Source organism: Silurus aristotelis, assembly GCF_946808225.1.
Source record: "Silurus aristotelis genome assembly, chromosome: 5".
NCBI classification, from domain to species: Eukaryota; Metazoa; Chordata; class Actinopteri; order Siluriformes; family Siluridae; genus Silurus; species Silurus aristotelis.
The window spans coordinates 22269284-22296824 of NC_139578.1; the positions used below are offsets into that span (position 1 = coordinate 22269284).

The 27541-nt window shown below is 39.7% G+C and overlaps 1 protein-coding gene across 1 annotated transcript; it reads right to left on the reverse strand.

The window, feature by feature from the left end:
* On the reverse strand, window positions 1–26549 carry serpinh2 (serine (or cysteine) peptidase inhibitor, clade H, member 2). Its single transcript, XM_083541534.1, has 5 exons — window positions 26332–26549; window positions 22248–22852; window positions 16241–16333; window positions 14074–14306; window positions 1–1563 (listed from the first exon to the last, which is right to left on the reverse strand). Exons 2-5 carry the CDS (start codon window positions 22840–22842, stop codon window positions 1267–1269), a joined length of 1218 nt encoding a protein of 405 aa, XP_083397660.1. The 5' UTR covers window positions 22843–22852; window positions 26332–26549; the 3' UTR covers window positions 1–1266.
* Window positions 26550–27541: the final 992 nt, after the last annotated feature.

Sequence of the window (27541 nt, forward strand, 5' to 3'; positions counted from 1 at the left end):
TGGAATTATCTATGAAAAACTTTATTCAGTATACTATGCGCCACTTTATTCTGGAATTAATGGAAGTGATACCATGGCAGTGTAGTATGTTACCAATACAGTTATATAAATAGTTTAGTAACATCTGTTTTGTACACAATAATGTAATTACAAGATAAAAAAAAAACACATTATAAGACATTACATAAAACACACACAGACAACATTTTAAATGTAATTCCCAACCACTCTAAACGGACATGTCACAAGGGCACCGAATCCATTGATCCGAGGAGGAATTAAAAGATTAAAAGGTTTATCGTCAGCCTGTGGTTTTGACTGTGGTCTTGAGTCATTAGCGTCATTAGTATTAAGCTGATCCCATCAATAACAGGCTGGTTGAGCAACCTTTCTCCCAGGGGACTGCTCCTGAAGTGGGAATCGGCATGCCAGCTTAGAGTCTGACCCCCTGGAGCTCCCAATCTATTTGGGAACATCTCTGCTAGAGAGACAGAGACAAAACAAGCTCATCCCATGTCAGAATTCAGTGCAATTGTCAGATCATTTCATTGGCAACTGGTGTGTGGTGAGAAAGTAAATGCACCCTTTGGCTAAGGTTTTTGATACGCTTGCCAACTTCAGGACTAGCAGTGTTGGGTATTGTTTTTGGTAGAAGGGATCATGTTGCCATGTTGAATGTGCCTTTAGATCTCCCAGTGTTAAAACAAGAGAAGAAGCCATGTCAGGATGCTAATATGAATATAAGTAAAAGTGACACACTATCACAGAGAGATCTGAGAACAATCCACTGAATATTTCACAAGTGTGAAAGGATTAATCTCTCAGGGGGGCCATCAGTGTGTGAATGCCTGGTGTGTGCTCATGGTGAGCCCGTTTGTTACAATAATGGAATGAGTTCCAGGTTCAGCTTGGGTGAAATTGTTCGCCTAGATTTTCTAAGCTCTAATAAATCGTTTTACACCTTCTATTAGCTCTTCTTTGCACATTTAATGGAGCTCAATAGGTGTTAGAGATAATACAAGCTTCTGCCAACCCTTAATCTTGTCTTCTCTGTTTTTTTTACAACTTACAGTACTACAAAATTGGACCTATAATTACTCACTCATTACATTACATATTATAAGAAAAACCATACGTATATATATTGTTATTGGACAAATGGCTTAGATCGTCACCGTCTTTGATATACATTCAAATTAGTCACCAAAAACTGAAGAAATGTCCTAAAATATCCAGCTTTAGATAAGTGAACACATAATCCATATTTTATAATTCATCATGTAGTGCATCTCCCTCTGCCAGATCTAATGCACCCAACATCAGCAGGGCTCCAGTGCTGTTATCCTTCACCAGCATAATGAAGGAGTGATCTGCATAGAAAAGTTTGGGCTTTTCCACATGCTGATCCTCGTCTATGCCGTCCTTTTTGCCTGAATCGGACGCCAGTTCCAGAGATGCCCAATGAAGAACATCACCCAGATGAAGTTTTCCCTTCCCAAGACCTGAAAAATCTGCTTCTTTCTGGTCCCAGGCATCGACCACACCCAGTGCGGCTAACTGTTTCTGAAGAAAGGAATAATACAAACAGAGAGAGTGGAAAATAAAAACGGAGGAAGCTTTTGGCTCATGTAAGCCTTCCTGAAAGACAAATGAAGGGTCTTTGCCCCAAATTACTTAGCACTAAAAGACTACAGAGCGCACGCAAAGTGGTCGATATCAATTATGCAAAGAAAATTTTATTTAAAAAGAAGCTAAACCATCAGCCAAGGGGAAATCCTAAAAATGAAACCTTTATGTCTCTTATGACAGTAAATGGTTTAATATAAAATCACACAAATTCTCCAGACAGATGAAATGAGCAAATGAAAACACATACACTCAGTGACACAATAAATCAATGACATTTCAAAGATTTGTTCTCGCTCTTCTATATTGTCTTTCATATCTCTGAAAGTGTGACAGATGCCCTTGATGGCAGTGTACAATTCATACTGGGCAACAGCGATTGACGACGGCGGCAGGGGATGAGTTGCTTATGAATAATTTAAAAATGATCCCACTGACCTCAGCCCTCCTTTGTTTTTCTTTCTGATATGAATTCAGCAGAAAGAGGCCGTGTGACAGGTAGTTTATATTCCTGCAGATGAGATCCGTTAGAAGTGACAGCCCACACACAGACACAGAGAGAGAGAGAGAGAGAGAGAGAGAGAGAGAGAGAGAGAGAGAGAGAGAGAGAGAGAGAGAGAGATACAGACAGACAGACAGACAGACAGAGAGAGTGAATGTAGGAAGCATTGCATGGAAGATTAACCCTCCTAACAGTGTGGCCTTGGGCAGAATTGCTGCTCACAGCTTCAGGGTCTGTCCAGTGGTTAAATCCAGAGCGCGGGTGAAAAGTTTTACATATTCTCCACGTCTGTATCAGGTTCCCTCTAGTTTTTCAGATTTTCTCCCAAAACTATGCCAACAGGCGAAATAGCTATGCTAAATTGCTCCTAGGTGTAAATATATGTGTGTGTGTGTGTGTGTGTGTGTGTGTGTATGTGTGTGTGTGTGTGTGTGTGTGTGTGTGTGTGTGTGTGTGTGTGTGTGTGTGTTTATGTGTGTGTGTGAGTGTCTTGACAATTTTTCTCAGGATTCATCAAAAAACTTGACCAGGATAAAGTGGTTATTGAAGATGGATGAATAAAACAGTTTGCCCCAGACATGACACACGATCTTGGTTTTCAGGGTTCCTGATTCTCTTGTCTCATATTGTTCCTAGTTTACATTTTGTACAAGCAAAACTTGTGTAAGGTATGTGTCATTTAACAACTTAAAAAAGAAATGCAACCTAGGATTAGCAGTTAGGTCATGATTTAAATGGAGCAGATAGAGCCCTGTTTGCCTGGAGAACAGCTGATAATGAGCAAGAGGACGAAAAGGCAGTGCCAATCCATGTCACCTGTGTAACTGTGTGCGACCCACCACAGCCCCACCGCACACACACAATGCACCACTCTAATGCACTTTTATTGTCCTCATCTATTATTCTTTCTCCCTCCACTTCATCACTGTCTCTGCATTGTGCCTCTACCACCTCTGTAGCATCCTAATCCCTCAGATGCCCTATTGCACTCATTGCATCCTCCCCTTTCTTGTGCACTGTTAATTTCTCACACTTGCCTTTTCCTCGCTTTAACCTGCATGTCAGGCGAGCAACATTCTTTCAACCCGTCAACCTTTCCTTGTCCTCGCTTCAACCCCTATCTAAGCTCTGTCCTTTTGCCTGCAGAAACTCAAGTAGTAACTGCTGTAAAGTCACCCAGCTCCTCCAATTTTATACTCTTAGATACTTTTCTGCAACTTTCCCAGGAAGATGAAAGGTTTTTTTGTGTGCTCATTTTCTCTCCTACACTCTAATCTTGGCTCATGAAGACCTCGACTAGGAGTCTTTTTGCTACAACAATGCTGTTGCCAGCAACTATAATGTGCAACATTATCAGATGTTTCCCAGCTTGTGCCATGCCAGATTCCCTAAATACAACTTTTTTGTGGGATAAAGAGGCGAAGAAGATTCACTTATTTGTTTCAAACAATCAATGCAAAAATATTAAGTGTTTCTGCTGCCACTACTGAGAACATTGTAGGGTTTAGCGACGGTGATGGATCAGAGCCAGATGTCCAACCACGCTGAGACTGAGAAATGTGTGAAATGTACACATTCACTACAGGCTACTGACAACAAAAAAGCCTGTTCTAGCTCTACCGATATTACAACCACTTGATCCCAACACTATATAATTTAGCCCCATTCCGACCAGTTAAGTGGATGCTAGTTCAGCTTAAAAGGGCATTCAAGCTTGAAGCTCTTACTTGATATGTTATTTGTCATGTTATTTAGTATTTTGCAGAGCAGTATCACAAGTGTCAGGCTCAGCAATTTTGGAAAAAAAAAATCAAAATTTTTCCTGGTGTCTACGGAAGCGTTAATGGACTTAAAATGACCAGAGCGCAGGAGGCGGAAATCAGGGGCAATTAAAGATGTCATTTTCACCAATTCTGAAAAAAGAAATGCAGACTAACGAAGAATGCAAAAAGTGCTTGAAAGCAATAGGAAACCATGGCGATACAGTATGCGGTATAAACATGTGAATGTGAATGTGTAACAGCACTTGTAATGACTATATGAATAAAAACAAATTCTACCTGCATAAATATGGTGATATCCAAAAAAATAAGGATGCAAGTGAAGGGGTTCTTGGTCTTTGGAGAAGTATAATAAGAAAGGAATAAAACAAGACAAGACATGCTGTTATCGGAAAATAGGAAGCAGTCGTGTGACCTGGTGTGAAGTGAAATTGCTGTTAGCTCTCCAATGTGGATTGTTTTCTGATAACTGCACATGCCAAAGTGTATGATCGCTTTTATTCCATAGTGATTCTCCAACTGTTATAATTTTTTTTTTATTATTATTAATGAATGAGACTGTCAATTTTATTTTGTAGAACATCTATGAGATAATCCCAGGTCATGGTCATTTCCTTCACCATCCCCATTTTTTTACTCTTTCTCAAAATAAAAAAAAAATAAAAAAAATCAGCTTGTCAGGTGGCTGAGAACCTGGACAGCACAAATCTCTCTGTCCTGCAATCTCCACAATAGATGAAAATTTGTTGACTGCTACAAAGTGCTGACTCCTGAAACTCCAGCGCCCTGCTTGTTATTTCATACTTTTATGCTAGGTTTTGAGGCTGATACGTTCAGCGCTGACACCTGACCATCATCCCATACTGTATGTGCTTGTTGAACTTACAAGTCCAGATTTAATCCCCAGTTGCTGCTTTAATAACCTCCACTCTTTCCTGGGAAGAATTTCCACTAGATTTTGGAATATGTCTATGGGGAGATTGTGTTCATTCAGCCACATGAGCATTAGTGAGGTCAGGCTTGGATGTATGGAGAGGACGTCTAACGCTTGGCCAGCATTTTTATTTTTCTTAGAGTTGTTCAGTGGGGTTGAGGTCAGGGCTCTGTACAGCACATTTGGTTTCAATATTGGTAAACCACATCTTCACAGAACACACTTTATGCACAAGGCAAATTTCATGCTGGAACAGGTTTGGGCCTCTCAGTTATAGTGAATAGAAGCATACAAAGACAATTTATACAAATGTGTACTTCCAGCTGTGTGCAGGGAAGAACATATGGTTGTGATGGTCGGTTTGTTCACATAATTTTGGCCATATATTTTTATAATGTTTTGTAATCAGCCATTCCCCAAAGTACTGTAGTCATGGTCCTTTAAATTTTAATTTTGCATCTGGGAAGCAATATTCATACCCAAATATCTCTGTCAGGAACGAATAGGCATGTTTACAACAAATTAATTTTATTTTGGACAGATGCATTTATATATTTGTGCATTTATATAGTGCAGTCCTAAGTGAGGAGGTAAAACCTAGCTGAGGTGCAAGAAGTTTGATATCTCAGACAGTTTGGGAAGACTGAGAGTATGCTAGATGAGCTCAGTGGGAGGGAGAAGAAGACAGAATGAGGGAAGAGCTGTCGGATGAATGTGGCACTACAGGGCCAGGGTTTTCTTGAAATAAATGCAGAAAGTGTGTGATGTGTCACGCAGTAATGCGTCACCCCAGACTGCTTGCTAATGCACTAAACGTGACTGGTGGATAAAGGGACAGTGACGGAACAGTGAAAGAATAGAAAGATGGAATCGAGAAGCAGCAAGAGGGAACTCAAGTGAACATGGTTTAGGTATAATACCTTTCACTGGGTGGAAATCGTGCATGTCACACTCTCTGCCCTGAGCACAGATCTTTTTCTTTCGTTCCTTTTTCCCATGGTTTGTTCTTTCGATTAAATAAATGTCAAAGGTTTCACCGATTTTCTTTCTTTTGTTGCACAACTGACAAACTACACATGTCAATATTATGATGGCAGCATACTGTTATATATCACTGCCAACATCTGTCTAAAACAACAAAAACCCACCGTGCAAGAATAATGGATGAACATGCCACAGGATGTGGGTTGAATATGTTTTTATGCGTCATCAACACATGACACTGCTGCAGAGGACCTTGAGCGTTAGTGTGTTTTCCTTTCTCAAACCATATGTTTTATTCAGCCTTACAGCTTCTAAACAGCCTTTCCTAAAACCCGCCTCTGAGATTATTCCAGGTTCTTTGTCATTCATGTCTTATTCACGCTGGCCCTAGCTGTCTCTCTCTCTCTCTCTCTCTCTCTCTCTCTCTCTCTCTCTCTCTCTCTCTCTCTCTCTCTCTCTATTTCTCTATTTCTCTCTCTCTCTCTCTCTCTCTCTCTCTCTCTCTCTCTCTCTCTCACACTCACACACACTCTCTCTCATGCCTCTCTTGTGGCTCCCAGTTCCACCATCACTTATTTATTTATCCCTCTCACATCTTGTTCCGCCAGGCCAACTTTACGACGTTTATCAGCTCATGAAAAATCATGAGTGCTTAGTGAGGGTACCAGGCTGCTGAAAAGGGAATTAGGATTGTGAGGTTGTTTGTGTCAGTCCTCCACAGCTTCCTCCTCTGCAGCATAATGGATTACTACATATGGACCGATCGTTGTCTTATACATGGAGTTAGTCAGCAAATTACTCTCCCTCACAGGCTCGTACAGAAGCACTGACGCCAGCTCTATGGGCACGCTGTACATCAGTGATAAGCAGATTACACTGTAGATAGTGAACAGAATGAAGCATAAATAATCTACACATGCTTAAGAGAAAATAGTATGTTGCTCTATTGTGGTGCAACCATAGTCTGAGATGCTAACCTTCAGTCTAAGGCACTGGCTACTAGCCTGACAGATGTGCACTACTTTACATGACCTACTCAGTGTGTTTGCTTGACTTCTGTTGTTTCTCTGGAACAATAACAGAGCACACACTTCCCAATTACAGCCCTGCACTGACAAACTGAGACTTGGCACTGTGGTGTCTGGATTTCTACATGTGCGCAGCTACGTTTCAGTTCAGAGTGGGTCTGGTTATGTTTGTGTGCGTCTAGCTGCTAGGAATCAGACAGTCTGTAACCTTATGACCCCTCGTCCTCGTTAGGGAAACCCAGCCTCGGTCTTGTTAGCTGTTAACGGTTGGCAATAACTGTTCCTTAAGTGCAGTGCTGTTGCACTGCTGCCATCCGTCAGTGCTATTTTTACCCTCCTCTATTTCTCACTTTCCCCCATCTCGTACTTGCTCATTTTTTCAACCTCGTTGCCCCGGTACGCCTCCCCCTGTCCATGTCTACTGCACAGCACTCCTATTTGGGTCAGACCAGGCATGGGAGTGAGTGCTAACAGGGAAACTGTGTAGCAGTGCACACGAATCCGGATATAGCATCTCCTTTACTGAGCCACGCGAACAGGGAGGAGACAATGAGCGTGACAGAGGAAGTGAGAACAGCAAGAACCAGGAGCAAGCATGCGTCAGCAAGGCTTGGATGATGGCTGGAACTCTGAGGCAAACTGAAAGACGGGGGTGTAAACATTATTAACGCAAAGAGATAGAGGGTGTGTTTGCACAGCTCGACCCAATCATGGAGAAGAGAAGCAAAAGAGAGAGAGAGAGAGAGAGAGAGAGAGAGAGAGAGAGAGAGAGAGAGAGAGAGAGAGAGAGAGAGAGAAACCCTGAGGCTGGAACAAAAGAGGGGCTTGAAGCAGAACTTTGATCACTTCATTTTCACTTAGGCTTCCAGTTATATGTCCAGATAAAAGACAGAGGGACCAAGAACCTAGAAATGATGATATATATATATATATACACAGTGAGGAAAATATGTATTTGAACACCCTGCTATTTTGCAAGTTCTCCCACTTAGAAATCATGGAGGGGTCTGAAGTTGTCATCGTAGGTGCATGTCCACTGTGAGAGACATAATCTAAAAAATAAATCCAGAAAGCACAATATATGATTTTTAAACTATTTATTTGTATGATACAGCTGCAAATAAGTATTTGAACACCTGTCTATCAGCTAGAATTCTGACCCTCAAAGACCTGTTAGTCTGCCTTTAAAATGTCCACCTCCACTACATTTATTATCCTAAATTAGATGCACCTGTTTGAGGTTGTTAGCTGCATAAAGACACCTGTCCACCCCATACAATCAGTAAGAATCCAACTACTAACATGGCCAAGACCAAAGAGCTGTCCAAAGACACTAGAGACAAAATTGTACACCTCCACAAGGCTGGAAAGGGCTACGGGGAAATTGGCAAGCAGCTTGGTGAAAAAAGGTCCACTGTTGGAGCAAGATGAGACCAAAATAGAACTTTTGGGTCAGAATTCCACTAAACGTGTTTGGAGAAAGAAGAATGATGAGTACCATCCCAAGGACACCATCCCTACTCTGAAGCATGGGGGTGGTAGCATCATGCTTTGGGGGTGTTTTTCTGCACATGGGACAGGGCGACTGCACTGTATTAAGGAGAGGATGAGCGGGGCCATGTATTGCGAGATTTTGGGGAACAACCTCCTTCCCTCAGTTAGAGCACTGAAGATAGGTCGAGGCTGGGTCTTCCAACATGACAATGACCCGAAGCACACAGCCAGGATAACCAAGGAGTGGCTCTGTAAGAAGCATATCAAGGTTCTGGCGTGGCCTAGCCAGTCTCCAGACCTAAACCCAATAAAGAATCTTTGGAGGGAGCTCAAACTCCGTGTTTCTCAGTAACAGGCCAGAAACCTGACTGATCTAGAGAAGATCTGTGTGGAGGAGTGGGCCAAAATCCCTCCTGCAGTGTGTGCAAACCTGGTGAAAAACTACAGAAAACGTTTGACCTCTGTAATTGCAAACAAAGGCTACTGTACCAAATATTAACATTGACTTTCTCAGGTGTTCAAATACTTATTTGCAGCTGTATCATACAAATAAATAGTTAAAAAATCATATATTGTGATTTCTGGATTTTTTTTTTTTAGATTATGTCTCTCACAGTGGACATGCACCCACGATGACAATTTCAGACCCCTCCATGATTTCTAAGTGGGAGAACTTGCAAAATAGCAGGGTGTTCAAATACTTATTTTCCTCACTGTGTATATATATATATATATATATATATATATATATATATATATATATATATATATATATATATATATATATATATATATATATGTGTGTGTGTGTGTGTGTGTGTGTGTGTGTGTGTGTGTGTGTGTGTGTGTGTGTGTGTGTGTGTGTGTGTATATGAAACAATATTATTCAGCTATATTTGATTCAGGTCCCTCCTATCTTGTAGTCGGTTCATTGATGTTTTTTCAGCCCATGATTAGCCCTTGATTAGTCTATTTATACCCTGTTAAGTTTTGTCCCGTTGCAAAGTACAATGTGGTACATTTAGTTGATAATATCTATATTTCTAGCAATTACTAATCTATTTAGTCTTGTTACAGACATTGTTCAGTCTTCGTTTTCTTACTGCAAATTCTGAGAACTGAACTGAAAGGTGAAGTCAGTATCATGAATTGAATTGAATCATGACTGCAATGTATCAGATCATCTCTAATAGACACTTACATTTAAACCACTTGTCTAAACGCGGTTTTCTTTAAGGTTTTCTTCATTGTGTTTAGATTCCTCAAGCATAAGTCTAACATAAAGAATGCACTTTAGGATTTAGACAAACAGCAGCCTTTTTTCCAATGTTCCAAAACACAAACCCGTATACCACATGTTTGGTGGTTCTGCATACTTACAATGTGACTCAAGGTAAATCTTTCCAAGTAATGGCTTTGTTTTATGGGATCGTACCACAGGGCCGTAGTTGTGGATTTGCGATTAGTCTGAGCCAGCAAATTGTGTAACTCGCATAAACCTGCTGACCTGACACCATCTCTGATTAGCTTCCTTCTTGCTTGATGATATAGTTAAGAAATATGACCTGTCCTGGGCAAGGTGAAGGTGGTAAAATTATCCCGTTGGAAAAGTTCACTCTAAAAGGAGCAGTGAATCCTAATGTAACTCCTTTCCCATTTTCTTGTTCATTTCAAGCTGTACTTCACTTGAAAAGTGGGAAAATTATTTTTTTGCAGTTAGGCTCTCTAGGCTATGAGGTTTCCTTAAAAAAAAATGAAAGTGGGTGAGTATGTTCAATAGCCACTGGGAAGGCGGAGAAAAAGCAAGAGAGGAAGCGGCAGCACAAGGCAATATCGCTTCACTGTCAGTGGGAGGGTGGAGGGTTAACAGAGCCTCTGGCCTGCAGTAATATTCCCTCAAATACTCAAAAAAGAGATAGAGAAGTACAGAGACAGACCATAAAATAGAAAGGCCAAGGCTGAAGTGCAGGAAAGATACAGAGAGAGCAGCAAAAGCAGCAGGGCATCATGTCAAAGAAAGTAATACAGCTCTATTCATGTCATGTTGTCAAGAGGGGATGCTTGGCCTCTCTTCATGTGCTGGGGTATCACTTATAAAACATCACACCTCTCTGTGTGTGGGTGCGAATGAAGCAAACCAGAAAAGTTAGTTTTTTGTTCTTTCTTTTACAGTAGAACCCCTGATTCCTCCAGGACCGTCTCTATTTGCTCAGGTTAATGTCAGAATTTTGTACTTCGGGCTAGGTATGAGCACTCAAACATGACAGCAGCAGCCAGTGGACATCTGACACAGCTTGTATTTCTCACCCTGAATTACAATGTTTAATGATATGGTGTCCTACGCTAGAGAGTCCATTCATTCCAGCTGGCGCTGAGGGAATAGCTTCACTCACTTTAATCTGTACCTGTCATGTTGAGCTAACCGCTGTCCTTGTACCCCTTATCCCCCTGTTTTCACCTTCCATTCTTTTTTCTAAAACTAAATGCACCACCTTTGCTGTCTTTCTTTACAGATGCTGTAAGATGATAGTATTCATCATTTATGTACTTCAACCATATTCCTGCTGCACTTTCTATAGATGTAATACAGAGGCAGTTACTTCCACATCATCAGACTAAAGGTTGCATGACTGTCGATGGATTTCTTCAGCCCTGTTACAGACCCAGTGGTCTATCCAATCCCTGTTCCTTTATATCACAGCCTTCCACATTCACTATATTACAGTCAACAGACATTGCATCTGTATTGGCCAACTGAAATCTGAATTAAGGCAAGTCACAAATACTAGCTTCAGCTGCTTCTAAACAGGTGAAGGAGGTTGAACATAGGGCAGTGTTTTTGCTGCTGCTGGGATCCAGTTTGCTGGAGGTTCAAAAGTAAAGAAGGAAGGGATAAGCAGAGCATGTGTGCAGCTCTAGATCTGAAGAACAGCAGTATTTTTTAATATTCCCTGCTGAGTGAGTGTTACAAACAGCAACAAACAGTAGCACAATTCTGCATGTTCACCTTGAGAAAGGGAAAAAAAACAAAAGGTATATAAATTAAAACAGGTCATTCTTCACTGCCTGTCCAGCATAGAAAGTAGAAGTGAGTATTACAGGACAAAAAAACAAAGTGCAGCAGCAAAGACATGCCTAATGATAGAGATTAGGATGAAGTAAGCAAGAAAACACAAAAAGCCAAAATCTAACAACAAAGAAGGAGCTGCAAAGCTTTGAGTAAACCAAGAAAATCCAGTAAATGTGGAAGAGAGAATACTGAATGCACACCCACTGAAAGAGAACAGCAGCTATACCAGGAAGGACTAAGAGACAGCATGAGGGCAGATGAAAAATCTGAGGTGGAAAATGAAGTGATGAATGAAAGGATGGAGACAGGAGAACGAGTGGGAGGAATGGGCAGCCCTAGAGCAGAAGATAGATGAACTAGGGTCAGGTGGAGAGGAAGAAAGAAGGGGGAGATGCACAGACAGAGAGAGATGACAGCAAGAAATGGATGAAGGGAGTGAAAAAGAGATGGGGTAGACAGACAGAGAAAAGTAAAGATGTGGGTGAAGAGAGAAGTTAGGAACTGGAGAATTAATCAGTTTATTCTCAGAGTAAGAGAAACTTTTTCTTGGAAAGAAAAGATGGCAGAAATAGAAAGCTACATAGATTCAAAGCAAGACCAAGCCAGGTGTGCTGACATACACTTGCTGGCTCAAACTAAGAAGCAAAACTGCAATCCAAAACTGTCAGACCACAGCAAACCTGTCCAAGCTGTAGTGTCTAATAAGCTATACAGTTATATATGGCAAAAAATAACACCGGCAATAAAGTTCTGATTGCACTATATATTTTGGACCCTGATTTGTAGGAGAGAGAGCCATATGCTCATCCCTGAAGCTGCCTCACTCTCCGCTCTCAGACCCAGACTACTCCCTGGAGCAGGACTGGCTAAGGAGGCACTGGCTGGGCATCTGACCCACTCCGGCCACTCTATCCCCAGTCTGGAGCAGCTGGTAATTCATGCATTTGCCCAGGCTTTACTAGAGGCTGTGAGAGCACTGGCACAAAAACCCGGGGATGCCAGGGGACCTGCTTGTGCTTTCCTGGTATAAAGAGCAATTCTGGAGCACAGAAGCAGAAGAGACAAAGGGGTCTGAGAGGGTGTTGGATCCAACAGTGTGTAAAAAGAATTCTGTAAAGAGGGCTACAGTTTCTGTGCTATGCATTATCACTCAACAACTAAGCCAAAACCCCTGAGAAGCGCAGATATCAATATACAGAGACAGCACAGACATTGCTGCTGATGCCAAAGCTGCTCAAGAGAAATTGTCACTGAAGAGGATAAAGATGAAAAAGCTTTTAACTTTGAATTAAAGGAACACTGCTGAGCCCTGTGTAGCTATTTGAACATGATTGATATGCCAAATATCTGCAGGGGTGGACAAATAACTAGCCTGAAAATGCGTATTCAGGCTATTGTTTTCTTGACATGCACAGGCATGTATTTTTGAATGCATCATGCTCAAAGATATTTATATGCCTTCTAGTAGCTACTTGATGCTGTTATTTGCTATTGATTTGCTATTCATTAGAAATATCACACATTTAGTCTAAATTACCATCTAATTAAAAAAAAATGATATATATATATATATATATATATATATATATATATATATATATATATATATATATATATATATATATAGTACACATCACAAACTATATTGTTGTTACCCCCAAAAAATGCACAACATGAAGGGTAGAGATGTCGTTCTGACTAGTGAGATAGTTATTAGGAAATTGAATAAAGCATTATGCTTAACATAATTCGGATAATATGACTTTTTATACAAATTGCACACCTGTAAAGTGATAATTGCATCGTAGGAGGTGGAAGTAGAAATGTCTCCAGGTTACAGATGTAACCATGGTTTCCAGCACAGGGCCCCTAGACAGGAACACATCTAAGGCACACAGGGCTCACCTCGCCCCTTGATTGTACAGAGTGGATTGCCCCTCCGAGAGAACACTCTCTCATCTATCGCGACAAACCAGTCATCAGATCTGATTCAGGGTCAGCATCTTGAACCTGAGTCTCAATATTAAGCAGTTCAGCTGACGTAGATCTAGTATAGGGCGCAAGGGTTAGCGTAGCAGCTTACTGAGAGTGTCGGGGCAGGGACCGTATAATGAGGTTATAATGAGCACAGCACCCCTTCCCGGCGAAATCCCCCGAATATCCTATGTCAGGATTTCTTGGCCGAAGCCCTCTTATTTAAAATGACGGTCCTAAGATCCAGAGCGTCGCACATGGTCCCTAGTAGGGGGAGTGGGCGTAGCGATGCTCTGTTTCTGAACCTCCCAGTGTTGCTACTTACCATAAGACAAACACACATAAAGCGGATCCTGAACAAACAGAAGCTGGCGCCATGCTTTCCATTCGACTGATTACACCCATGATTTAGAGCGTGGAAAACGCGGAAGCGTTCCCAAAGCGTTGTTGACGAGGCTCGAGATCCTGAAGGGGAATTGTACCTACCACTGTAGGAGGTGTTAATCAAGTTAAGATGCTTGTGTTTCCTTTGTATGATTGTACGTTTTTAAATAGCATTCATAGACACTTTAATTTGAATTGCTCCTGTGTATAAAGGCATTCAAAATATAAACCGGTATAAAGTAACTGACACACTCTAGCAGTGTGTGCCACTAATTATATATCAGATAGTGTGATACCTGTAGGCTGAGTGTGCTGCTGACATTGACCCTGGGCAGAGACAGTGCCATGCTCATGCTGCTCAGCTTCCCCAGCCATTTCTCCAGCTGCTCTAATGTCAACACGCGCTCCAGTCTCGCCAGATTCTCCACATGGAAGGGCAACAGAAGCACCATGCTGGCCTTTCCACCCCACAGTCCCAACTCCAACACCTGCACCATATTCTCAATGTCCTCATAGTGACGGTATAATCCTGCAGACACATGAACAAAGTTTGTTCTTACTATCTGATATACTGTGGAAGCAGCACTGCAATTTAAAATAATTTTAAGCACAGATTCAGCTACTGTAGCCAATCAGAGCAAGTCGGCAGTCAGAAACAACCGTGAATGTTTATGTGCCACATCATCAGTTAGTACACTTTACTAGTGTGCCCCTTTAAGCTGCGACAGCACATCTTGCTGGCATTCCAAAAAATCAATCTGGCATCAGCAATTTAATGTCCAACGGCAGTAGCTATAATCCATCGGAGGCTCCTAATAGCATCGTAAATCAGCTAAGGCCCAGTAAACATTGTTGTCTTCAGTAGCAGCAGCTGGGATTTTATTTATTTTTTTGCTAAAAAACATTCTATGCCAATGAAACTATATATAAATAGGACACATACAGTAGGTCCAGAACAATTGGCAGGCTTAGTAAAGAAGGGTAAAAATAGATAGAAGTGTAGTTAATTAAGCAAATGATCAAAAAAATCTAGTGTTTGCTGGAAATGTATTCCAATACCAAAATATATATTAAGAGAATCACAAGAACATTGTATTGAACAGTAATTAAGGCATGGTTCTATTTATATTTCTTTAATATTTTTAAGTTTTGAGGAACTCTGAAGGGGTCACTCATGACTTCCTGTTCATTGGTGGTATAAGTATGAGGTGACATAAACGCAAAATTCTCTTATTCCTTCATTAGCATGGGGAAGTGTAAAGAACACAGAGAAGTGTGTTAAGGTTCATAAATCAAGCTACACTACTGAAAATGCCACTATCCACATGCCTAGGCCAATAATGATGAAGATTAGAACGGCCTTGCTGTAATGAATCCTATAAAAGAACGCTGGTGGGTTTTACACACTTTTCAGAGAGGAACATGACTAGAAAGGCAGAATTTTCTCCAGGGATCAAGGTTGGAGTTTAGCAGAAGATAGTAGCATTGTGGCGACATCAGCTAGACAACACAGATAGACACAAATATACATGAGATGCTACTTTAACTTGCTGTTAACTGTAAAACTGATTTGATGGTCAAAACCATAAAACCCTCAGGCTAGGTTTAGTGTAAAAGAAGTATTATTAACATTGGTTATCTTTAACCTGAGCCAGATACACAAACAATAGATTTTATATTTATACACACACGATAGCATAATTTTTCTGCTGGAAATGTTTCAGCATATTTCTCCTAAGAATATTTACCCAAAATCTGCACGTTGGTTTAAGGACATAAACACTACAACCAACTAATTTATTATGTGTTATTTTTTTTTTTTTTTTTGGGGGGGGGGGGGGGGGGGCAGGAAAAATAAATACATCACCAAACTGTGCTAGACTCTGGCTTTCCAGTATTGCATTTCTTCTTTTTAGTGACCATTTCATTGTAGATTAATTTCTTTATGAATTGACAATCTTTGAACAGGACATGCTTATTAACTGCTTACATTAGACACAGTTTAAAGCATGTAAAAGAATAAATGGTTTCAAGCAGAGTACTCAGGCTTTTGCCTAGTAGGAAACTAATAGCCATGTAGTCCAAGTTCACTGAGGGGACATGGAGTAGATTATCTGGAAATTGTCATAATATGATTTACCACCATATTTTATGCTGCATTACAGACAAATATATTGCATTTCTTACTTGATGCATTATTTTGCATTAATATATATCATTGTGTTTGAGGGTTAGACACTGTTACATTTAGGACAGTGTTACATTGGGGGCTTCTTAGTTTCACACATACTGTATTGTCTAACAGTTCTGAAATGTTCTAAAGGGGACGAGTTTGTTACGTGTAGGTTGTTATGCTATTAATAAAAAAAACCCGACATAATTATTAAAGATCTAGACTGAGTAGTTTTGTTTAAATGAATAAAAATGGCTGCAAAAAAACCCCAGTAAGAACAAACCAATTACCTGCTGTGTGCATCATATGTACTTTGGTGTACTTGGTCCCCAAAAAGCTTAGAAGATCTTTATTTTCTTTGTCAAAGCCATGATCCCACAAACCTAAAGTAAAACAAAAGATAAAAAAAATCATAATCCTTCTGAGAACACAAATGCAATATAGTTGCATATATCTCACACATACACATACACATACACATACACATACACATACACATATACAGTTAACGGTTCTTTAGAGCCATTAAAAGGAAGTTGAAAAGAACATCAGCCAATCTTGTTTTGTGCCACCGAATGAGGCCATCCTTCATAACAAAGCCAGCTTCCACTAGGAACTTGACAGATTAGATCCTATTAGACTGAAATCGTACAAAACTACATTAGGGACACAGTGAGAGAGAAAAGAGAGTGATGAAATTAAGACAAGGCAATAGCGAGCGAGAGAAAAGAGGCTGCACACATGAGGGAGGGGTGGCATAGGACATATTATTGCAGTCCATTAAACCCATTACGTTCTATAACAAAGATGGGATTCGATAAAGAGACTATTAGTAGAATTATAGTCACATGTGCTTTTTTCACTAGTCTTTTCTCCCTGTTGAATTAGCCACAAAAACGTGTGTGTATTTGCGACACAAACCAGAAAGAAAGCGAGAGAGAGAGAAAGAGATAGAGAGTGAGAGAGAGAGAGAGACGAAAAGAAATATCCATTATTACTATAATGGGATGACAGCTTCACACAATGTGGGGTTACAGCATTTCACCCCATTATTGTAACCCACTACATCAAATACACTCTGGTCCGCTTCTGGGGTTAGATGAGACAGTCTTCATTAGCAGTCACTGGCTGCTATATCTGAGTACGAAGTCTGTCCTCTTTATGTAGAGTGTGATTAAAAGCCTGATGCGAGCTGGGTCTGTAGGAAGCAGTTAGTCACTGCTGGATCTTTACATTTCCATTACTTTTAGTGCAACATAATAATTTGCCACCCGTTTCTCTTCATTACAGCTTTTTAATATACAGTTGTGCAAGCAATAATAATGATGCTTGCTTGCTTTGTGTTCTGTCACATGTTCAACTCTTAATGGGGTAAAGTTATCTTTAAGCTGCAATGCTTACCATATGAGGACTACATGGGAGCACAGTGTCCTCAAATACTAGTCAAGTCAAAGTCAGAATCTTACATTCTTTTGAGAGATTAAAAAGTGAGGTTTGGGTGGAATCCGTTAAACAAAGCGTCTTTGTTCGGTAAACCTTAGATGACTGGCTTTAAACGAGAAATACACCTGATACTGTGTTTGAGGAAAGCCGCATGTGTCTACCGGATGTTTGCCAACCATTGCATACGATTCAATGGCATGCAAGAGCTTCAATTAAACGTGTGAAAACAAGGTGAAGGCGATCTCCTTGGATACTGATTATAGAGATGATGAAACCCGAGTACTCCAAGGTTCAAAACACAAGTCATGGTATCTGCTGGTTATTAATGGGTCGTCATGTAGCTTGAAACAGAAAAACAGAAAACATATAAAAGGGGATTTCTGCAATGTGAGTGCAACAAAGGCCATGCAAGTTTTTCAGCACCACAAGCTTGGCTGTGAATCAGAAGAAGCGATCGAACCTGAATGTTTATCTGGGCGATGTCGCATCTAATGTATGCTCGAGCAGGAAAAAAAAGTGAGAAAGAGAGAAAGAGAAAAAAAGAGAGGAACCTGGCCACAGAGAGACATCCCTTCCATTAATTACACTACAGAAAAACAATAGCACTATTGTTAGGCTTTGCATCACGAGTCCGCTCCCACTTAAAATAACCCCAACCCCCGACCACAAACGATGCTCAGGGAGAAAAATAAAAGGACAAAACAAAATTAGGTAAGCCATTTTCCTCCTCGCTCATCAACTCCGTGATTATGGAACAGCGTGCTGCTTTGGGAGATGCTTTTATTAAAGCATACACTGGTGTGCACTTGTGGGTTTGTGTCTGTTTCCATGTTTATTGTGTGTGGGTGGGTTTTTTTTGGTACTGTTGACTTTCTCTCTCTCTCTCTCTCTCTCTCTCTCTCTCTCTCTCTCTCTCTCTCTCTCTCTCTCTCTCTCTCTGTTGCTGTTTGTATGTGACAGAGGAAGAACAAAAGCTTAATTAATTAACTGTAGTGGACAGACTCTCTCCTGGGTAGTACTACCATCCCTCTATCTGTCCATTCCCACTCCCTCACTCTCTCTCACATGTTTTCTACCATTCTGTCCTTGAGTGCTCTCATAAGCGTACAACAGCAGTGTAAAAGATCACCACGTGCACTGGTGGGGAGGAATAATTAGCAGAAGAGGAAACAGACAAACCAGAACAAGAGAGCTGAGGATACTAGAGGGACCTACTGCACAAATCTGTTCTTCCATGGCTACAGCACAATTTCTAATACAGTTTAATTTAACTCATGAGGGAGTCTGATACTCACCTGGTGAATCAAAGAAGAAGAAAAAGACTTCATTTGTCACATATAAATGATAGCAGCACAAGCAAGAAACTACAACGGTGCGGACATCTACAGCCGAACTAGATAGTGTTCATTATTCTCGCAAACCATTGTCTAAAGCTCTTGCTATAGAGTGAGTAGATTTCTTTATGGCCATGAGCTGCCTGCTTTCACTGGAGGAGGTCATATTATTAGACTGCAAAAGACCATCCACAGGATGTTCCTTTTCACATGCCATGCACATGCTACCATAAAAACTGAGCCGTGTGCAACAACCTGGAAAGCGCATCATTTACAATTGCTCAGAGGAGATCGGGAAATTGTGCTGGATTCAATAAAGTCAGGATGCCGGTAACCTTTACAAACAATCTGTCTCCAAAAAGCTCCCAATTATCATGTTTTTCAAAAGCTGGACTTTGGGAGTACATTCACACAGACACGTGACTGGATAGAACCAGTGATTCAGATCACTATGCATGTAGCAAGGTATATTTACAATATTCATTCATTCATTTATTTATTCAATCATTCCTCTTCAGTAACCGCTTTACTCTGATCAGGGTCACGGTGAATCAGTAACCCTGTTAGAATTCAACCCAGATGGCACCCAGGCCCCTGCAGGGTATCACGCACACACACATTCACACACTCATTCGCACTTGGCATAACCAATCTGGCCAAACTTTAAAGTTTTGGGAAGGTAGGAGGAAACCAAAGAACCAGAAGAAAACACAGACAGAAATTCAACACAAGATTGAACTCAGTAGCCCGGGGCTGCTACACATCCCAATGTCCGAGATTATTCTGTATGGATTTAAGTCAACTGGCTGGATATGATTTTGATAATCATATTTATGGGCAAACAGCAAAGAGCAAAACTAATAATGTGGACTGACTGACAGACCTCTAAAAAAATAAGGAGAAGAGAAAAAAAGGTTTTGATGGATGTGGGAAAGAGAAAGCGTATGGACGTAAAGGAATTACTATCGGACCTTCCAGCCATAATATGATTTACTTGTGAAATTTATAAATCCAAGCTCAAGTCAATTTTCATAATCTCATTCATGTGCTCTAATCTACTGTTTAATCTAATTTGTATATTTCGGTTCTGAATTAATGTGACCAACCAACTCCTGTGGCATATGAAGCAAAAGGAAAAAAAGAAAAAACATAATTAAGTTGAAACCAGAAACAAAAGAAATTAATTAGATTACTTATCAATCCGCAGTCAATCATCACTTATTTTCACTGGTGCATTGTATTGAAAAGACAATCAGACTTCATTCCTCAGCCTTTTTAAAGGCAGATCAAAGTACTTCCCAGTATTATTAAGAAAAAGGAACTGAAGCAAGTAAGAAGTTTGAGGTAAAATGATGCTTTTAATCCAGTCATCGATGGTTTAAGGCGCTACTTCCAACCTAGGTGCATTAATCATACTTCAATTATTATACATGCTAAAAAGCTCATTAATGCTTAAGTGTGTTCAACTTGTTATAAAATCATTATTAAATTTGCCGGATCGTGACGTACAGAAATACTGCGATCTTGCATGCATTTAAAACACTGTACCATGGGATACGCAGTGCAAAGCACTGATTTACAAATACGCCTTTATTTGTCATTACAGCAGTGTGAAATTCTTGTCTTCACTACAGGACACTGTAAACAAGTGACATAGCAATCCGTCCAAAACGCATATAAAGACTACACAAAGTGCCTATTGAGGGCTAAAAAGTACTTGCACAGTGTGTGCAGATAGAAGGTCTCACCGTGGGGAAGGAGATCTGGACACTTGTTACTAAATTATTCAGGATGACACATAACCCCCTATAGGAAGATAAATAAGCTTTCCATGATAGACTGGAGTATCATTAGTTATCAACTGTGCAGACCTAATACTGAGAGAGCACGCACACACACACACACACACACACACACACACACACACACACACACACACACACACACACATCCAAAAGGCTTTCACATGTTTGCAGGTACACATTTACATTCCGCAAAGAAAGAAAAATCACTACAGCTGAATAATCTGCTCGGAAATTAACCTGTAGAAAATTTGTCTCAATTATAGTTAATTTAGCTCTGGTGATTTTAGTGGGTACACATTTTAATCAGCTGCATACAACAAGAACCCCCTGAGACGCAATTCTGTAACAACTAATCAAATCTGAAACAAACAGAGCAGACGTGCACTTGTTCGTAGTCTATTTATCAAGCACCAGCACACAATCAATCTACGTCTAGTGTCATCATGAGCACAATCTGTACTGGACCCATTCCCATCACTCTCTTGTAAGGATCAAACTAACTGCATTATCAGTGTGCCTTATGCAGAGGAGGACAATAGAGAAGCCACTTATTACTGCGTCCTACGCACATAAAAAACACCACATCGCCAGTATACACCGTTTCTTACGTATTCTTCCTTGTCGATTCATGTTAATGGTCATTTTGCCCCCTACAATTAAGTGACTGCCTGCCAATCAAATTCACTTAGCTACCACAAGTACCATTTAATTATTTTGTTAGTTTTTACCATTTTTCACAGGTACACTAAATTATATTTTTTCACATTATTATCCAAAATTGTGTTCTGGGGATAAATCCAAAAATAATTAAAGAAGGAAGTAAAGAATGACTTTACTAGGTGTTAAACTCTGGCAATGATTTAATATTTAAAATATCATTAATTTTACTTTATTATGACACATTACACCATGATATATGGCGTAGATTTATTATACAAAGATCCAATATTTAATGATACCACAATGAATCTGCTATGATTAAATAAAATCTAATTGAATTTCCTCTGATGTATGTATATTACCTACTGCTAATTTGTGAATTATAGTGACCTAGCAAAGGGCTACTTTAATTATCAAAATTAAGAGCAAATCATGCGAGTCTATTATAAAATATGGATTGTAGTCTGTCCTTTTAAATAACAATACATTTGTAATAAATTTTACAATTCATTTTACCTTTCAAATCAATGCATCCAATCCAAGATGTTTAATCTCCACACTGCTATCCTTCATTTCAGTCAAGAGTTCCTTAAGCCTTTAGTTGAGGCTGAAAAATGTAAATTCAGTTGTGGCATAACTAGCGCACTAGCATAAATCTGCTTCTGTGTTAATTATCTGACTAAACTGTGGATTAAGAATGAGTATGCATATTCACAATAAATGTATTGGCATAACTAATACAACTAATGTCTAATGACATTGTGGTACATTTTCCACTTTATCACACTGGAAATACTGATCATGTTCACATAATGCATACAACATGTTGGATTTTAAACAATGTTTATCATGAGCGTAGAATTCAGTTCTGGATGCAGCTGTTATTTGCTCTTGACCAGCCACCCACTTAAAGCACCATTAATTTTTTTACCCACAAATATTTTTCCTCCACTTGTTTAGCATTGAATTTTATATTTTACATTCTACATTTTATATTTTAGTTAGTAAGTTAAATTGAAATTAAACTGATGTGTACACATGCTTTTCTTTCTCACCTTTAAAGTGCAGTGCACTGGTCAAGATTAGGGCTCCTTCTTTGACATCAGGCTCTTCATGCAGTGGCATCTCCTTCATGCCACCCATCACACTTTTGGCCCAAGAGCAGAGCTTCTCCATATCTCCCTGTTTATTGCCTGCCCCTAAAGGCACATGGTCCAGTTTAAAATGGGCCTGCAGCTTGTCCAGCAAGCCGATCTCCAGTGTAGGAATCTGTTTGGAGAAGATAGCTGAGGAGCCATGCAGTATGTAGCTGCTTCCATTTGCTATTCCCATAGACTTAAGTGGACTGGATGAAGATTTCTCATCCTTGTCGGTCTTTATGAGCTCCTGAAGCTGCCTGGCTGTGGCTCCTTTGGCTGTGTGGCTCAACGCGCTCAGTGAGTTGGCAAGCAGTACCGGAGAAATGAGGGTGTTGATGTGAGAGCCTTCACTACGGAGGGCTCTGTAAAGTTGCAGCCCTAAAGACCAGCTGGGGTGGCTCAGGGATAGAAAATTCTTCTGCTGAGGATCACCTGCAGACAGGGATTGTTGGGACATGGAGATGCGGGCCACTAGGACCAGGGATAAATACAGAGCAGCGGTTGGCAGCATGGTAACAAAGCTGCAGAATAAAATTATATTGTTAAAATTAGTAAGTTAACCATTTAAAAAATATATATATTTACACAACTCTTTCTCACCAGCTCCCAAACAACATACTGAGATGGTACATTTTTATACTTTTCTTTTTTTTTATTTTTTATTTTTATTGGAGACCACTCTCTGCAGCTAAGGTTGGTGCCACATAAACTGAATAAAAATCCATGTAGTTACAGTGACAGGATTAACTCAAGAGACAGGAAGATTGATTTGGACTGTAATTAATATACACAGTCTGCTACAATGGCTTAAAGCTACAATCAACATGAACATTTTACACTCGAGTCTCCATTATTAAACAGTTGATAACCTCAACATTAATAGAACTATAATAAACAGACGTACAGTGTAACCCAGATGAGGATGGGTTCCCTCTGAATTTGGTTCCCTTCAAAGTTTCTTCCTTATACCATCTCAGGAAGTTTTTCCTTGCCACTGTCACCAATGGCTTGCTCACTAATCTTTAATGTAAAATGAATATTTTAATCTATTTATTTCTGTAAAGCTGCTTTGAGACAACGTCAATTCCTAAAAGCCCTATACATATAAAATGGAATTGTATATTACTGCTACTAATGCTGCATTAAATACTAGCTGTTTTTTTAAAATAGGTAACACAATAATATTTATTGTACTGGGAAAAACAGCTACCAGTATTTTTGTCTGTATTTAATTTTCCCTCAAGCCAGATTTTCTATTTTGCCTTGTTATCAAGGTTCGCCTTTCATTGATTCTAAGTAATTTGACATCAAATAAGCCATAGACACAGGGTTATATTTCTAGTGTTAAAAGAATTGTGGACATTTTCACTGTGTATCAGAAGATGCAAGTATGCATAAGATTAGCTAACTAGATATGTCAATGTGAAATAGAGCCATGCAATCAACACGAATAATTAATAATTAGAGATGGCACTGAGAGGATACTGATGGCAGTCGATTGCATACTGGAAAGGAAGAAATTTATTTCAATTGTATAAATCAGATCCTGTAACAAATGGAAATAATAATAATAATAATAATAATAATAATAATAATAATAATAAAAAAATAATAATAAAAAAAAAAAAAAAAATATATATATATATATATATATATATATATATATATATATATATATATATATATATATATATATATATATATATATATATATATATACAGTGAGGAAAATAAGTATTTGAACACCCTGCTATTTTGCAAGTTCTCCCACTTAGAAATCATGGAGGGGTCTGAAATTGTTATCGTAGGTGCATGTCCACTGTGAGAGACATAATCTAAAAATAAAATATCCGGAAATCACAATATATGTTTTTTTAACTATTTATTTGTGATACAGCTGCAAATAAGTATTTAAACACCTGTCTATCAGCTAGAATTCTGACCCTCAAAGACCTGTTAGGCCTTTAAAATGTCCACCTCCACTACATTTATTACCCTAAATTAGATGCACCTGTTTGAGGTCGTTAGCTGCATAAAGACACCTGTCCACCCCATACAATCAGTAAGAATCCAACTACTAACATGGCCAAGACCAAAGAGCTGTCCAAAGACACTAGAGACAAAATTGTACACCTCCACAAGGCTGGAAAGGGCTACGGGGAAATTGCCAAGCAGCTTGGTGAAAAAAGGTCCACTGTTGGAGCAATCATTAGAAAATGGAAGAAGCTAAACATGACTGTCAATCTCCCTCGGACTGGGGCTCCATGCAAGATCTCACCTCGTGGGGTCTCAATGATCCTAAGGAAGGTGAAAAATCAGCCCAGAACTACACGGGAGGAGCTGGTCAATGACCTGAAAAGAGCTGGGACCAACGTTTCCAAGGTTACTGTTGGTAATATACTAAGACGTCATGGTTTGAAATCATGCATGGCACGAAAGGTTCCCCTGCTTAAACCAGCACATGTCCAGGCACGTCTTAAGTTTGCCAATGACCATTTGGATGATCCAGAGGAGTCATGGGAGAAAATCATGTGGTCAGATGAGACCAAAATAGAACTTTTGGGTCATAATTCCACTAAACGTGTTTGGAGGAAGAAAAATGATGAGTACCATCCCAAGAACACCATCCCTATTGTGAAGCATGGGGGTGGTAGCATCATGCTTTGGGGGTGTTTTTCTGCACATGGGACAGGGCGACTGCACTGTATTAAGGAGGGGATGACCGGGGCCATGTATTGCGAGATTTTGGGGAACAACCTCCTTCCCTCAGTTAGAGCACTGAAGATAGGTCGAGGCTGGGTCTTCCAACATGACAATGACCCGAAGCACACAGCCAGGATAACCAAGGAGTGGCTCTGTAAGAAGCATATCAAGGTTCTGGCATGGCCTTGCCAGTCTCCAGACATAAACCCAGTAGAGAATCTTTGGAGAGAGCTCAAACTCCGTGTTTCTCAGCGACAGGCCAGAAACCTGACTGATCTAGAGAAGATCTGTGTGGAGGAGTGGGCCAAAATCCCTCCTGCAGTGTGTGCAAACCTGGTGAAAAACTACAGGAAACGTTTGAACTCTGTAATTGCAAACAAAGGCTACTGTACCAAATATTAACATTGACTTTCTCAGGTGTTCAAATACTTATTTGCAGCTGTATCATACAAATAAATAGTAAAAAAATCATATATTGTGATTTCTGGATTTTTTTTTTTAGATTATGTCTCTCACAGTGGACATGCACCTACGATGACAATTTTAGACCCCTCCATGATTTCTAAGTGGGAGAACTTGCAAAATAGCAGGGTGTTTAAATACTTATTTTCCTCACTGTATATATATATATATATATATATATATATATATATATATATATATATATATATATATATATATATATATATATATATATACATACATACAGAAAATAGTATAAGACCATATTAACAACAAAAAAACATTTGTACTGTTTGTATTTTTCAATGTATTTTTATATAAATGAAGCGATCAAAAATAAAAAAAAATCAATAGTTTCAACTCTTTTACTTACTCAACTAACAGGTCTCTCTCTCTCTCTCTCTCTCTCTCTCTCTCTCTCTCTCTCTCTATACCTCTCTATCTCTTACACACACACACACACACACACACACACACACACACACACACACACACACACACACACACACACACACACACACACAATAAACTACATCGTTTTACTGTACAATTGTCAAATGAATGAAGGGTTTACATAAACCACTCTAGTAGCAAAAAAAAAAATGCTGTCAAACAGTTGAAAGTTAAGGGGTGTGGAAAAGCCACCCTTTTTTTGATCGGAGCCCTCAAAGGGATATCGAGCAGACAGCTTCCCACACACACACACACACACACACACACACACACACACACACACACACACACACACACACACACACACACACACACACACACACACACACACACAAGCAAGCTCAAAGAGAAAGCAAAAAGGTCCCTCAGAGTTCGACTTTACCGTTAATGTGCTGCAGTTTCCTCTAGTTCCTCTCCTCCCTCAATGGGTCAGGAATGATCTGGCAGGGATGGTGGGAAGTGGCAGAAGAAGTTATTTTTTGGTTGCCTTCCCTTACTTTTCCTCCAGCAAAATCAAGCCTGTGCTCCAGACAAAGCATTTAGCCCCTTCTCAAAATGTCTACCATTTTGCCACGTAGAAATCCCCCCCCCCCCCCCCAGGCCCTCTGTCTACCACCACCGCCCTAAATCGCTTCAGCACGCTGTCTAAACAATAACCCGCTTGTTTAACCTGCACCATGCTTTCAGCTTCATGTGAGCTCCTTACAACTTGTTGCTCTCACGTTTCTTTTTCCTTTTCCACCATCCAGGACAAAAACCATTGGGTTTTATGAGTACGTTTCAATAATACTGCATAACGTTGGCATTTTGTTGTGTAGTTTTATTTATTACCGCTGTTTTGCACACCAACACAGTAATTCACCTACAGCTCTGCAGTAGTCCGTTGTAATTCAAATTAACACATTAATCTAGAAACATTATATCTCATGGTGGTATTGTATACCATGTAGCTCAGTCACTTCACCCTAATTATACATTAGTTTTGTCTAATAATATTTCCAATGTATTATACATGATTAGTAATGTTGGGCCTAAGACATGCAATTAGTTAATTTGAAAAAGGCAGATGTAGAGGACAGGGTGGTATGGAGATATGAAGGTTTATTCCGCTGTAGTGACCCTTAACGGGAGCAGCCGGAGGATGAAAAAGAAGTAATGTTGGGCCTATCTAATGGTGTAGCTACAGTATGTTGGCCAATCTGTGGTACTGTTCAAGTGTAAACAGAGTAAAAGATAAAGTGCTAGTACACAATTCCTGTTAGAGTGTTAACTGTTAACTGTTAACTACTGTAGATCAAATGTGCATGGTGTACTATTTCGTAAAATAATCATCTCAGTTTGTAGTATTATGCAGATACAAATGAGCCCAGCTGTGGTGTTTGCTATTATGGGATACTAGTTATTACTCTAGTACACATTATAATGTAAGTCCAGTACAGGACAGTAGGTAGTGGATAGACCACCAGTTGATGTGTAGTATAGGCTTACTTAGTTTGGCAGTATTGTTCTGGAAGTACTCTCACTCTAAGATGGATGTAGTGATGGAGAAAGAATATATTTTTTACATTAGCATACAAATATGAACAGTTTTC